The 12,060-nt window shown below is 56.5% G+C and overlaps 3 protein-coding genes across 3 annotated transcripts; all 3 read left to right on the top strand.

Annotated features, from left to right (window-relative positions):
- Positions 1 to 680: 680 nt before the first annotated feature.
- Positions 681 to 2,528, top strand: B0T15DRAFT_483013 (uncharacterized protein; the record flags this gene model as incomplete). The annotated part of the gene is made up of 3 exons (XM_062866139.1): positions 681 to 1,129; positions 1,163 to 1,307; positions 1,596 to 2,528. The coding sequence occupies 3 exons, from the start codon at positions 681 to 683 to the stop codon at positions 2,526 to 2,528; spliced, it is 1,527 nt and encodes a 508-aa protein (XP_062724084.1).
- A 169-nt stretch (positions 2,529 to 2,697) lies between these two features.
- Positions 2,698 to 4,767, top strand: B0T15DRAFT_104793 (uncharacterized protein). Its single transcript, XM_062861411.1, has 6 exons — positions 2,698 to 2,887; positions 2,941 to 3,011; positions 3,074 to 3,204; positions 3,264 to 3,380; positions 3,442 to 4,297; positions 4,393 to 4,767. Exons 1-6 carry the CDS (start codon positions 2,866 to 2,868, stop codon positions 4,621 to 4,623), a joined length of 1,428 nt encoding a protein of 475 aa, XP_062724083.1. The 5' UTR covers positions 2,698 to 2,865; the 3' UTR covers positions 4,624 to 4,767.
- Positions 4,768 to 9,174: 4,407 nt separating this feature from the next.
- B0T15DRAFT_508787 (uncharacterized protein) lies at positions 9,175 to 10,098 on the top strand (the record flags this gene model as incomplete). The annotated part of the gene is made up of 3 exons (XM_062867747.1): positions 9,175 to 9,205; positions 9,459 to 9,621; positions 9,819 to 10,098. The coding sequence occupies 3 exons, from the start codon at positions 9,175 to 9,177 to the stop codon at positions 10,096 to 10,098; spliced, it is 474 nt and encodes a 157-aa protein (XP_062724082.1).
- Positions 10,099 to 12,060: the final 1,962 nt, after the last annotated feature.

Genomic DNA, 12,060 nt, shown 5'->3' with positions numbered 1-12,060 from the left:
TGTAAGTTGGGTCATGGTAGGTAGTATCCTTTTGGGTTGGCGCTTGGGATGTCGGTTTGTTACTTGGTTAATACCATGGTTAGGTATGCTGAGTTCAGATGTAAGGAGATGCATGTTTTCCGGCTGCCGGGCGGTTGGATCCCCGGTTGGATCCCGACAGTGCAATGCTTGGTTGGTTCGGACTCTCGAATCAGTCTGCATGATCCATTATGCAGACTGGCTGCCTGAAAGCGATCAGCACCCCTCAACGTCAAGACCGCCTACACTAGAACTGCGGTATGTACCAGCTGCATTCGACTGCTTTGTAATGAGGAGGAGTGCCCAGGTGGCCACGCAGTGTGGCGTTGCGCTACAACCATTCCCGTCCTCTCTCACGGTCCAGAGCTGCAGTCCGCAGGCGACTGCCCACAGCAGGTTGTGTTACACGAGCCAAAAGGAACAGTCCGTTGGCACGCCGTCCGCCAACCAACTTCATGTACTGTACACCCCGCACATCTTGTGGTCCCCCGCCACGCACCACACGTACCAATATATATATTACCACACTTGCCCCTCACGACAGCGGCCGATATAGTTGACCAAGATCACGAAAATCTAAAGGCTCAACGATGGCTCAGCAAGAGCATGGGAGACGGCTACCCGTTCTGCCGCCTCCTCCACGGCGCCCGACCAATAACGAAATGTCACCAACCATTCCGCCAGATATCGAAAAGCAGCTGCCCGGCTTCCTCCGCCTGCCTTCTCAGCTGCGTCAACGCATATACCATTACCTAGAGGTAGCGCTGTTTGGCGGGCGCCCGTTCACGTACTACCTGGACGGCCGCAAGGAGACGCGGCGATGGAAGTCCGAATGGGACCCGCCGCCTGCAAGCAACTTCGCCGGCTTGTTGCTGTCCTGCCGCACCCTGCACGCCGAAGTCGCCACTCTGCTCTACTCCGCCAACCGATTCGTCATCTTCTACTCTCAGCAGCAAGGCCTCAAGCCTCTCCGCGCTCTGACGCCAGCCTCTCTCGCCGCTCTGACCAGTCTGAAGGTCGTTCTGAGCGAATCTTCTTGCCACCACCACACCAACTCGGTCCAGTACCCGCCCCCGTGCTGCCATCACGACAGCCGCGTGCTGTATGGAGAGTACGTAACCATCGACTGCACTGAGCTCCATAGGGGCCTGCACGGCCGTCCGCTACTCGATTCTTCCTTGGACTCGACGTCGTACAAGCTGTCAGCCCAGGCAATCCTGAGGGAGTGGCGCGAGACGGCGGCTTGCCTATCAGCGCATGTTCGCGCCGGACGCCTTGAGCTTTCGTTGGTGTGCGATATCGACCCGGAGCATGAGTTTGCACTCGAGGCGGCCCGGCTCGCCATCGACCCTCTCACTCTTCTGCCACCGCTCAAAGACTGTCATGTACGGCTTTGCGAGACGCGGAACCGTCCGCTGCAGCGGCTGGCCGAGGAAGCGGTGTCACAAGCCCGTCGCACTGCGTTCCCCCTCTGCCCTGGCCCGGCCAAGAACCAGTCGGTTGAGCTGCTCACAACCCTCCCAACCGAGCTACGTCTCCGTATCTTGGAATACACCGACCTGATAACCCCCTGGAAGGAGGTTGCATGGAGCAGACAGGACCGCGGCTACCTCATCATGCGGCCTTGCTGCCGGCTGGAGCACGAAAGGAAATGCCCTGTCCACAACGGCTGTCGGCTAACCCAATGCTCGTTCGATTACGACCCCGATCCCAACGCTCCACCCTCTCCTGGATGCTTCTGCCGACGCCGGCATGCCGCCGCCTCCTCCAGCTGCAGGTGCTGGGCTCCGCCCACGGACTTGTTCCTCATCAGCCGCGCCTTGTGCCGGGACGCTCAGTTCGTCTTCTTCTCGGGCAACCGGTTCGTTGTCTTCGACTTCCGCGCTGAGGTTCCGTGGGAGCTGCCCGGGGTACAGTGCGAACGCGATGTCACCGAGAAGGAGTACTACGAATACAGACGGTTCGCCGCTTCCGAATTCCTCCGGGACGTTGTGCCCACCCGCTGCCTCGCCGACCTCCGCTTCCTCGAGCTGGTGTTCCCGCCCTACGCGCCGCACGGCTGGCCGCGGGACGACGACGCGCCCGTGCTGGACTGGCGGGCTACGGCCGACTGGATCCGTGGCCGGGTCAACGCCCCCGCGCTTGCCATCCGTTTCGTCATGGCTGATTTTGGACAAAACAATCACTACGGTGGACACCGTCACGCCTTGACCGAGAGCCAGGGGGCTGGTATCCTGGATGCCTACGCACGGCTTATGGGTCCTCTGGGACAGCTGGCACGGGAGGACGGTTTAGCTGGATTTTATGTTGAGCTCGCATACCCCTGGCGATGGACCGCGGAAACAAAGCGCCAGATTCGACAGCATGGCTATGAGTGGCTGGTTGCGCAGAAGCAGGCCCTGGAGCAGAGCTTCTGTCGGCGGTATGGGGGGTGCCGGGATTCGGTCATTCGTTCCCGCCAGAAACCTGAGCCGGGAATGAGTCTTTGGCAACGCTTGTATCAGAGCTGAGTGATGCTTCCCAATCGTTAGAACTTAGAAACAACAGTCGCTTCGAGAAGTATTGTAGGCTTGATAAAGGCTTTGATGACTCTCACAGCATTACATTATGGGTGGATTGCGAAAAACGTACCTTGATGTATTCTAATGGCACCGGGGTCACGGAACCCACCATGAGAAACATCGGGGCACTTAACGCCGAGCCCCGATATTGCTATCGCGTCGCGGGCGGCCCCTCCAAGCTCAGAGCTACCCCGCCAACAATCTCGACTTCGAGATTCGCGATGCCACGATCACGATCGTCCGCCAGTCTAAGATCCTGCAAGTGACAGATTTGAGTTTATAGAAGATGCAATTCGACCCAAAACCTCGTATGGGGCTTTGTCCTTATCTTCCCCGTCCAAAGCTAACGCATCTACTGTAGCCCCATACTCCACGGCCGACCCGACCTCGTTCGCTTACCCCACTGCCCGCGAACGATGGCCCATCATCATCGTAAGGATTCGGATCCCGTACCTACCTTACTGTCCACGGTCGACTAAAAGCTCTCCCTCTAGACTCAAGCGATCGATGATGCTTACCGCACGGTGGCAGCCTGCGACGATGCCGAAAAGCAAGAGGAGGGCAAGAAGATTGTCGCCGAGTTGGTGCAGCTCAAGTACGAGGTGCAGCATGACCGAGCCTTGACGTACGCTCCATCGCGATGCCCACGCCATGTGATAAACATACTGAGGAAAGACGAGACAGGCCCCTTCGAGACGATGGATACCCAGACGTCGCAGGATACAACAAGGAGCTCGAGCAGCTGGGAAGCATCACCTGGTTGAAGGCGCCCTGGCTGTTCACCGAGTGCTATCTCTTTCGGTGAGCTTCCCACGAACCCAGCATGAAAACAACAACCCCTAATATAATTACCGCCCCCCAGCCGTATGTCGACGTCCTTCACCCTCTCCACCCACTGGAAGTCCTACGACGTATTCGCCCGCCAGAAGATCAAGACCTTCCGCTCGTCGCGCCCCGCCGTCCTCGAGCTCGCAGCGCGGTACAAAGACCTAATCAGCCAGGTCCGCTCCTCCACCAACGCACCCGACCCGGAAGCCGACCGGCTCCTCTTCACCGAGATGTGCGAGGTCTGCCTCTGGGGCAACGCGACCGACCTCTCCCTGCTCACGAGCCTGACCTACGAGGACATCCAACGGCTCCAAGGGTCCGAAGCGCGGCGGAAGGCAGAGAACAACATTCTCGTCAACGACCTGCCGCAGGTCTACGCCCACCTGCTCGCCGCCAAGAACGATCCCGCCAAGGGCGGCAAAGAGCGCCGCGTCGACATCGTGCTGGACAACGCCGGCTTCGAGCTCTACGTCGACCTCATCCTGGCCGGGTACTTGCTCTCGGCCGGGCTGGCCACCACGGTGGTGCTGCACCCGAAGTCCATCCCCTGGTTCGTGTCGGACGTGCTGCCGGCCGACTTTGCCGCGCTGCTCAACGCGCTAGCTAACCCCAGGGGGTTCTACGAGCAGGCGACCGAGGAGGATGTGTTGCAGGGCCGGACGCCCGAGAAGCTGAGCGATAAGGAGGTGGCGGAGTTGGGGTTCTTATTCCAGGAGTGGAGCCGGTTCCATGCCGAGGGCCAGCTGGTGCTGCGGCCGAACCGGGTGTGGACGGGCCCCGGGAGTTACTGGAGGTTGCCTGCTGAGGCGAAGGATGTGGTGGAAGATCTCAAGACGGGGGAGCTGGTGGTGTTCAAGGGGGATCTGAATTATAGGAAGTTGGTTGGCGATGTGAGTATCTTTTTCTCTCTTTTCTCCCTTTACCAGCCGACCATTTTGTCTTTTTGAATCTTTCAAGACTTGGGACGTGCACTAACGCGAGACAGGTGACGTGGGACCCGACAACGCCGTTTACCGAGGCCATTGGGCCGCTTGGTCCGGGATCGGGGCTGAATGTGCTGGCCTTGCGGACCTGCAAGGCCGACGTCGTGGTGGGCTTGAAGCCTGGCGAGGACGAGAGGCTGAGGCAGACGGAGGGCGGTGGTGACGATTCAGGGGCGCGGAAATGGGCCTGGAGCGGGAAGTGGGCTGTGGTGTCCTTCTCCAAGGGAAGTTGATGCGCCTGTTGTGTGCATCCTCCAGCGGGGAGCTGTTGTGCTAGACGAGGAAGGAGTCGAGCTTGGCTAGAAGTTGTCTTTCAATACACAGAATAGACAAGAGGCACATTCTCTTCCCCGTGTGCTCTAGCCCTGCTGGCTCGGTTTTGCCCTCTGGGATGCTCGTTGGGATGGGTACTTCCCTTTCATCTTTTGGTCTATTACCGTCGATGAATAGGTAACAGGGGAGGCGTTATTGACGTGAGGCGATGGCCAACCGCACTTGGGAGCTTTTGACCCTCGCGATACTAGTTTGTGGCAGCGCAAGCTTGTTGACGAAGTTGAGAACTGTGACGTCGACGTAGATGCCAGTTTTGTGATCGACTCATGTACCTAGGATGAAATGAGTTGGGCCCTGTGTTACGATAGAGTCGAAGGTGGTCGGCGAAGGTCTTAAATATGATAAATCTAGAAGCTTGAGAGCTCTGAGCTGACGTCGTGAGTGATGGTACATCGCCGTTCTTGGTTTGCAACTGAAGGCATTGAAATTTCTTGCTGCCTTTGTAGACTTACACACTCTTGTCCAGATGTAGAGGCTCAATGATTCGACTCATCCTCGGGGTTGCTAAGGTAGGTACTCTTCGGGTCGCTTTATCCATCCACATTGTGAGCCCCTGAGTCTCTAAATAACCTACATACAACCGTTAGGGTTCGGATCATGAACCGAGCTAAGCGCAACTAAGAATTCATTCAAAATTGACGAGGGCACTCGGGGGGTATTCGGGCTTCCCGGTCCCCCCTTAACAGGCAGTGCATTCACTAGTAGGAAAGCATGAGCCTGAGCATGTGACAATCCAGGTAGCAAGCCACTCGGCCAGAGTTGAGAATTACCTCACACCTCTTACGGTCATGTCACGCCTTCCTCTTTTAGTCAGGGTTCCGCGCTGCGGGCTGACAGCGTCACCCAACCTGCGCCGTGCTGATGCCGGAGGATATCGGTTCGCTCCGAGACAAGTCCAACGTCGAACCATATCTAGGAATGAACCATCCAAGCAACGAGGGGAGCTGCATTGCTGTGCAAAAAGAAAAAAAAAAATCACTCGTCCACAGCATCAAAAAGTGGCCTGATGTTTGAGGCGTTTGGCTGAACGCCGGGCATCCCAGCCTCAGCCCTGGGACTCACAGCTTGGGCTGGTAACTGAATCTTCGACTTTTTCAAACTACTTGAACCTCAAGCACTGTGTTAAAATCGGTGGCTGAAAAGGACTAAGTTGGCCCATCTAAGTTTCAAAATCACGCACAAATCCCATGCTACCGATAGATTCTGTGGCGAGAACCCGGGCTTCCTTTCTGAACTCCCTCCCCGCGAGGAATCAGGAATAGGCGTCGGTGAGAGGAGGCAGGGGCATACTCGGGTTTCACATGAATGCGGTCGAGCTCAGAACATTTGTAAGCAACGAATTCTCCGAGGTTGCTCGTATGTACGGTACTACTTAGCTTCTCTGTGCCACCGTGTCACGTTCCTCAGAAGATTCAAAGCACCGCATGGTTACGAGGAGTCACCGTGAGGACATGGCCGGTATCAGTCTTTTCTGTAGCACCCTTCTCGAAGACGGGAGGGGAGGCCTCTGGCCACGACGGTAGGCACCGAAGGGCAGTGGCGACCTTACACATAGTAACCCGGTAACCTCACTCGAGTTTTTGATTCGTGCGGCTCTCAGTCTCAGACGAGTCGGTCACAACGGTTCAAAACCTTAATAAGCGGGAAACGCCAGCTGCCGCTCCAAACAGGAGCAGGGAAAAAACATGGTGTTTGGCCAAACGGCCGATGTTTTGTTTCGATGTTAGAGAGTTGAGAGCTAGGACCAGCCCTCGACCTTGAGACGAGGGGATAGTATCAGGTTCTCTTGGCAAGGCAGGCTCACACACTATGTTGGATGTACGACGCATCCTTCCTGGCCGGCAGAGAAGGTGAGTCAGAGGCAACGCAAGCATCGCCATTGGTTGGGGGTATCGTCCTTTGAAAAATGAGTATTTAGCTTAACTTCGACGCCTGCAGTCTCGACTTAAATTTGTGTTACGATGAGATGTCAAGGTATGAGGTCCTCGCGAACAAGCCAGTTCCAGACTCGAGGAAGGTCCTGTCTCACTTGGGCATGGCCCCTGCAAGACAACGCTGCTTGAAAGAGCATCCCAGACGGCGCACTGGCTCTTCTTTTTTTCATAGAAGTTTCCATGGATTCCTTGATCGACGGCAAACCACACCTGACGTGCCATCGTGATTGCTTGACACCGATAAAGCCAGACAAAGTAGAAACGAGTAGAAACGACGCAATCAACTGCCGGGTTGTCATGCACGGCACGGAGGTAGATGCGGTCTGGGCGATCGACGCCGGCGCAGATCGTTTTGATGTTCAATTGAACCCCTGCCTTGTTCAAGACGGAACAGGTGTCAAGGTCAAGGGAGGTGGCTATGCCGCGGGCCCGTGTAAGAGCCGCCTCACTCCGCTCTCCCATCCCGGGTCTCGAGGCTCGGCCTTGTGCTAGAAAGGAAGGCCACATCAATATTTGCGGGAATTTTGTTGTTGAACTGCCACTTAGCTTGACTCTTGCCGGGATATGAGACGTTGAGCAATTCGCAGCCTCTGGAGCGTATCAGACTCCCGACTTGTAGCAGTTGGACTACTGAGAGAGATCCGCCCAATAGGAGTGTACTGTCTGCGTCATCTTCATCTTCCTATCAGACTCCAGGGAATGCGTCGTATTCGCCATTCACACATGTAGCGCCATCAGCAGCGGTGAAAGGTTGCTGCCTCATATCTGGCTTGAATCTGCATCCGTTGCCCACTTGGGCTTCCTCCCAAAATGTCTCGATGCGTGGTGTTGCGGGCGTAAGCCGCAACCGGGGATTCGACAAGATACGGCAGGCTCTTTCAGCTGGGACAGAATCAGCCCTGGGAAATATTAATAGAAATACTCGTCTGGCATGTTCCAGACGTTGTCCTCCGGCAAGAATGTCCCGGGGCATGTGACAGACCCGGTTCCCCGGCGGTGGGCGCTGGGCTGAGCCGAGGCGGGTGATACTAGACTCACGAGTCACAGAATAAGGTGCGTTAAACAAGCCGGACCCTGCATTTAGGGTTCAGCAGCCGTCCCGTGCCAAGCCCTGTCAGCCCTCCGTGGAGAATGAAACTTTTTGCTGAAAAGGTCCTTATCTGCACCGGTGGGGGGCAAGAGGCCGTCCTGTCTCAGCTTTGTGTCACTCCTGTCTCGAGCCCACAATCCAGCGATGCCCGTGTTTCCACCGTTTCCACCACGCACGGGAGGCAGGGAAAAGCGCACCAACAATCGCGGTGGCCACGTGCTATCCCCGCTAGGGTCGGACATGGCTGTCAATAATGGGTTCGGTGACCGTTGACGAGACCGGATTGGTCCTCAAGTGCGTCTAGAATGTCCTCATCTGTCCTGCGGACTGATGGCTTTCGAACGCCCTCCAAGTGCACAGCTCGTAAAGCAACAGATTGCCAAGCGCATGGGCTGAGGGCTGGTCCAAGGAAGCGGAGTCCACGATGACGACGCCTCGAGGCCCGGCGGGAGAAGGAGGGCTTAGATAGAACCGGTGTGTTCCCACCGACTCGATGACGGCCCTGGTAACACCTCATCTCATTCATCAATGGCGTTGTGGCGCTATTCTCGGAGACTTCAATCTCAGCCACCTTGTGTTCGCTTCATTATCCGCTGGTCGGATTCCAACTATATAAGCCACGAGCGCTTGTATCGGTGTTGAGTCGTCGGGCACCTTAAGCTTCCTATCCTCCTTTGTCAGTGAGAAGAATCGTTGCCATTATCAAAACGGAGACTGGATTCCTCGAACTCACCCTTGGCCTCCCACACCTCATAAAAGCACACAGCCATAGTCCTCACCGGACCAGTCCAGCACCTGCTTGCCATCATTGGTGTCCCCTTGTTCGCTGCCCAAGGACGCCCACCTCAACTTGCACAAATACAAGGATCAAGAAGGTCTGTCACTTGACTCTGACCCCCTTCCACCCAGGTCACAGAGACCGCGACAGTGACCTAAGCACAGCGGTATCCAGCAACTGACTTGGAATGAGAGTGAACTTGAAGCTTGATCAAAGAAATCATAGACTGTGAACAGTTCATCAGACCATGCTCACTTGAGCGTACTCCGGTCGAAGCAACCATCTACAGTCCGCATCAACAGCTCCTTGAGCGGCCAATATCATCCAGGCTCCAGGCACCGCGACGTTGTGAGAGCTCATCACTCAATATCCTCCACGTATACTGGACTTGTCACCAGTACAGTATACAGAAAGAAAGGCCGGGGAAGCTCCGGTGTTGACAGTGAACGGGACACCTCGAAGGGGCCGAGTCAAGGGGCAGCGACCAAACAACAGCAGGAGAATACAAACCGCGAACGTTTCGATCCAGCCAGAAGACGAAAAGTGCAGAAGTGGCCTCGACAGGCCGGTCCCCTAATCTCGAAGAGAAACACCAAGAAAAAGAGAGGAACAACAGAGTCGACATAGAGAGAGAGAAAGGACAAGCACAATGTGCACGTGGAACTACCTCCACCATCACCGTACGTCACGTATCCATCAGGTTCTCTCGCTCTGTCTCTCTCTCTCTCTCGCGGCATGCTGCTCCAGGAAGGGAGGAAAGAAACACCCAAACATGGCCCCCCCCCCCCCCCCCCCACCTCCTCCCCCCTCCCACCGGGGCGTCTGGGCACCACACTCGAAAAACATCCCGAGAGGCCGAAAGAAGAAGAAGAAGAAGAAGAAGAAACCAGACTAACCCAAAACCCCGTGTCCCCGCTCTTTCCTCTGTTCTAGACCTGCCCTCCTGTCCGCGCCCGATCGACATGGTGGTGCACTACGAGTACTGCTTCAAGGCCACGGCCGATCCGACCACAGGCGAGACGCAGCCGTGCAACGAGACATACTTCGCCGACGGGGGTGCAGCCCTGATGAATCAGGTCGACTACAACGATCCGTGGTACGTAATGCAATGCATTTTTTTGCCCTCCGATTTCCCCCGTCCTTTCTTTCAAAATTCCACGTCCCCCGCTCCTGAGGCAAAAAGAGGGTAGCCATAGAGCACGCAGCAAAAATTACCGTACGAAGCTCTCTCTGACCTGGTTGGCTAACTAACTACCTAACCTACCCTTGGGGGGGCGGGGTGGTGCTTTGCAGCGCAACAGGAGGCTGCGTGATATCGCCCGACTGCTCGTCGGGCCTCTGCCGGCTGTCCCAGCTGGGCGGGCGCTGGGTGTGCTGCCAGTGCGGCGGGCGCGGCAACGAGTACCGCTGGTGCCAGCACCGGATGCGGACCAGCCCCGACACGTTCTGCTACCACGTCTGCTGTGACACGTGCGGACCCGATCCTGGAGGCTCGTCATCCTCCTCGGCGTCGGGGGTAACGTCGGGAACGTCGGGATCGGGGTCAGGTTCGAGTCGGAGGAAGGGGAGGTGATCCCCAGGCTTGGCGGTTGGCGGTTGGCGGTTGGCGGCTGTTGTGATGGTGGGCGGGGGGATGGTGTCTAGGAGGTGGTGTGTCGATGGGATGCAAGGCGCTCGATTGGGAAGGGGAATTGCCAGAAAATGCGTAGGATCGAACCCTCGGGTGTGATCAAGGGCGCGGGAGGCGGTGGTTCGAACATGGGGGTACTGATGCTCATTGGCAGCCCACTATACCCGTTGTTGATTTGTTGTGAGGTCCCCTTCTTCCCTTCCGTGTAGTACCCGCCTTCCGCCTCCGTAGAATGCCGGAGTAGCGGTCAGATGATCTCACGTTGGTCATTGGAGGCGTTATCCCATTGTCTTAGACAGCACGTCCAATCTCGGCAGGGCTGCGTATCTGATGCCTTCTCTTCGTAGATACCTTCCGACCCCTCCCCTACGGTTGCACATCGTACGTGGAATGGGGAGGTTGGGCATTGGCTTCATGGAGATTAGGAATCGAGAGGGCTGGCTGTCATCACCAACGCCGTATTCTGACCTCGTACTCAGCAACACCCTTCCGGTGTACTTGCCGTCTTGCGTCTGAGTGGTGATCAGAAAGCGGCAAAGTCGAGATGTTATTGAGGCCTTAGGCTAGATGGTGTATGAAGTCACAGGCTCGTGGAGATCCGAGCGACTTCAAGTTGGTTCGCCCCAACAGCTGCCCGCTCAACTCATTGATGTGACGAGGTTCTCCCTGCCGCTCATGGAAGACGGAATGTGTTCCGAGCCAAACAAGCTCTCGATTCACGCCACTGTTTGCTGGCTTGATCACTAGCTCGGTCCACACCCTCGAGGGCCTCGGCCCTCGACAGGACAGGTCACAGGTCCAGTGTCGTGGCAGGCTCATTCACGGCTTCTAAAGCCATACGCCATCCCACGTAGCATCCGCAAATCATAGGAGCCAAACATCTCTGCCACGGATGTTGGGGCGGCAAGAGATGCCAAGTCGTGATAGATTTCTCACCTTCGTATGTTGGCCGCTATGAGGGAAGTGATGGCGTGCTGCTGGCGCCGGCACCCTGGAATCATGAAATTCATGTGGGTTCCAACATAGCCGGCTAAAAGCCGGACGGGAGGAGCCGTCTGTGAGGAAAATTAGAAACCAAAACAAAGGGTGCAATCACGTAGTGTACTTATTACTCCGTACTAGTCGAAGTGCTTTCAAGCTAAACCCGAAGCCGCGGCTCGAGTGCCGAAGACGCATTCTCCAGCACCTAGGCCCCTGTGGTGAGACCAATTTACATAGTGTAGTCGCTGGTCACGCCGACATGCCAATCACTGGCCGACGTTCATGCACTTGGCGCAGTGGCTGGCTGCTAGGAGGTCCAACAGTAAGACAACTCGACGAGGTCCCGTCTGTTGGACGGGAATCCCATTCCCTGCTGGCTTCCCAGGCGTGGCCTTGGCAATCTCTCGATGTCAGTGTCAGACTCATCGGCGTGGATTGGACGAGATCCCACCAAGTTGTGCAACTTGTGAGATGGGCTCAAGTTGCGCGAAATGCAACGTTAGCCTTGTCGAGTTGTCTCATCCCTTCGCAATAGAGCACTGGCCACTCGATCGTAGACGGAACAATCCGGTAGCCCCTATCGGTGTACGGTTTTACACCCCTTTCCGACTGGCCCCAAAATCAATATGGCCCGTCTGCAGCCTTATGGACGGAACGTCGACAGTGCCTCGGATCCATGGGCCAGGGACGCGGGGACGCATCTGGGAGCAGGGGCGCAGCTGGAAACGGATATGGGAGGCTGGGCAATAGGGAAGTAAAGGTGGAAATGGGAAGACCGGGTTGCCGGGTTAGTGCAGGTGATCAAATCGGTCACAAAATAGTACTGACCCCTGTCCTTGTTCCCAGCTCCGTGGTACGCAAGATGTGAACCGCCGATCATAGTGGCTTTGGGTTCGCCAGATCTTGTGTTGCATCCCTGCGACA

Source organism: Chaetomium strumarium (assembly GCF_033439665.1).
Source record: "Chaetomium strumarium strain CBS 333.67 chromosome Unknown B0T15scaffold_2, whole genome shotgun sequence".
Lineage (NCBI taxonomy): Eukaryota > Fungi > Ascomycota > Sordariomycetes > Sordariales > Chaetomiaceae > Chaetomium > Chaetomium strumarium.
This window is presented reverse-complemented; position numbering and strand designations above follow the sequence as displayed.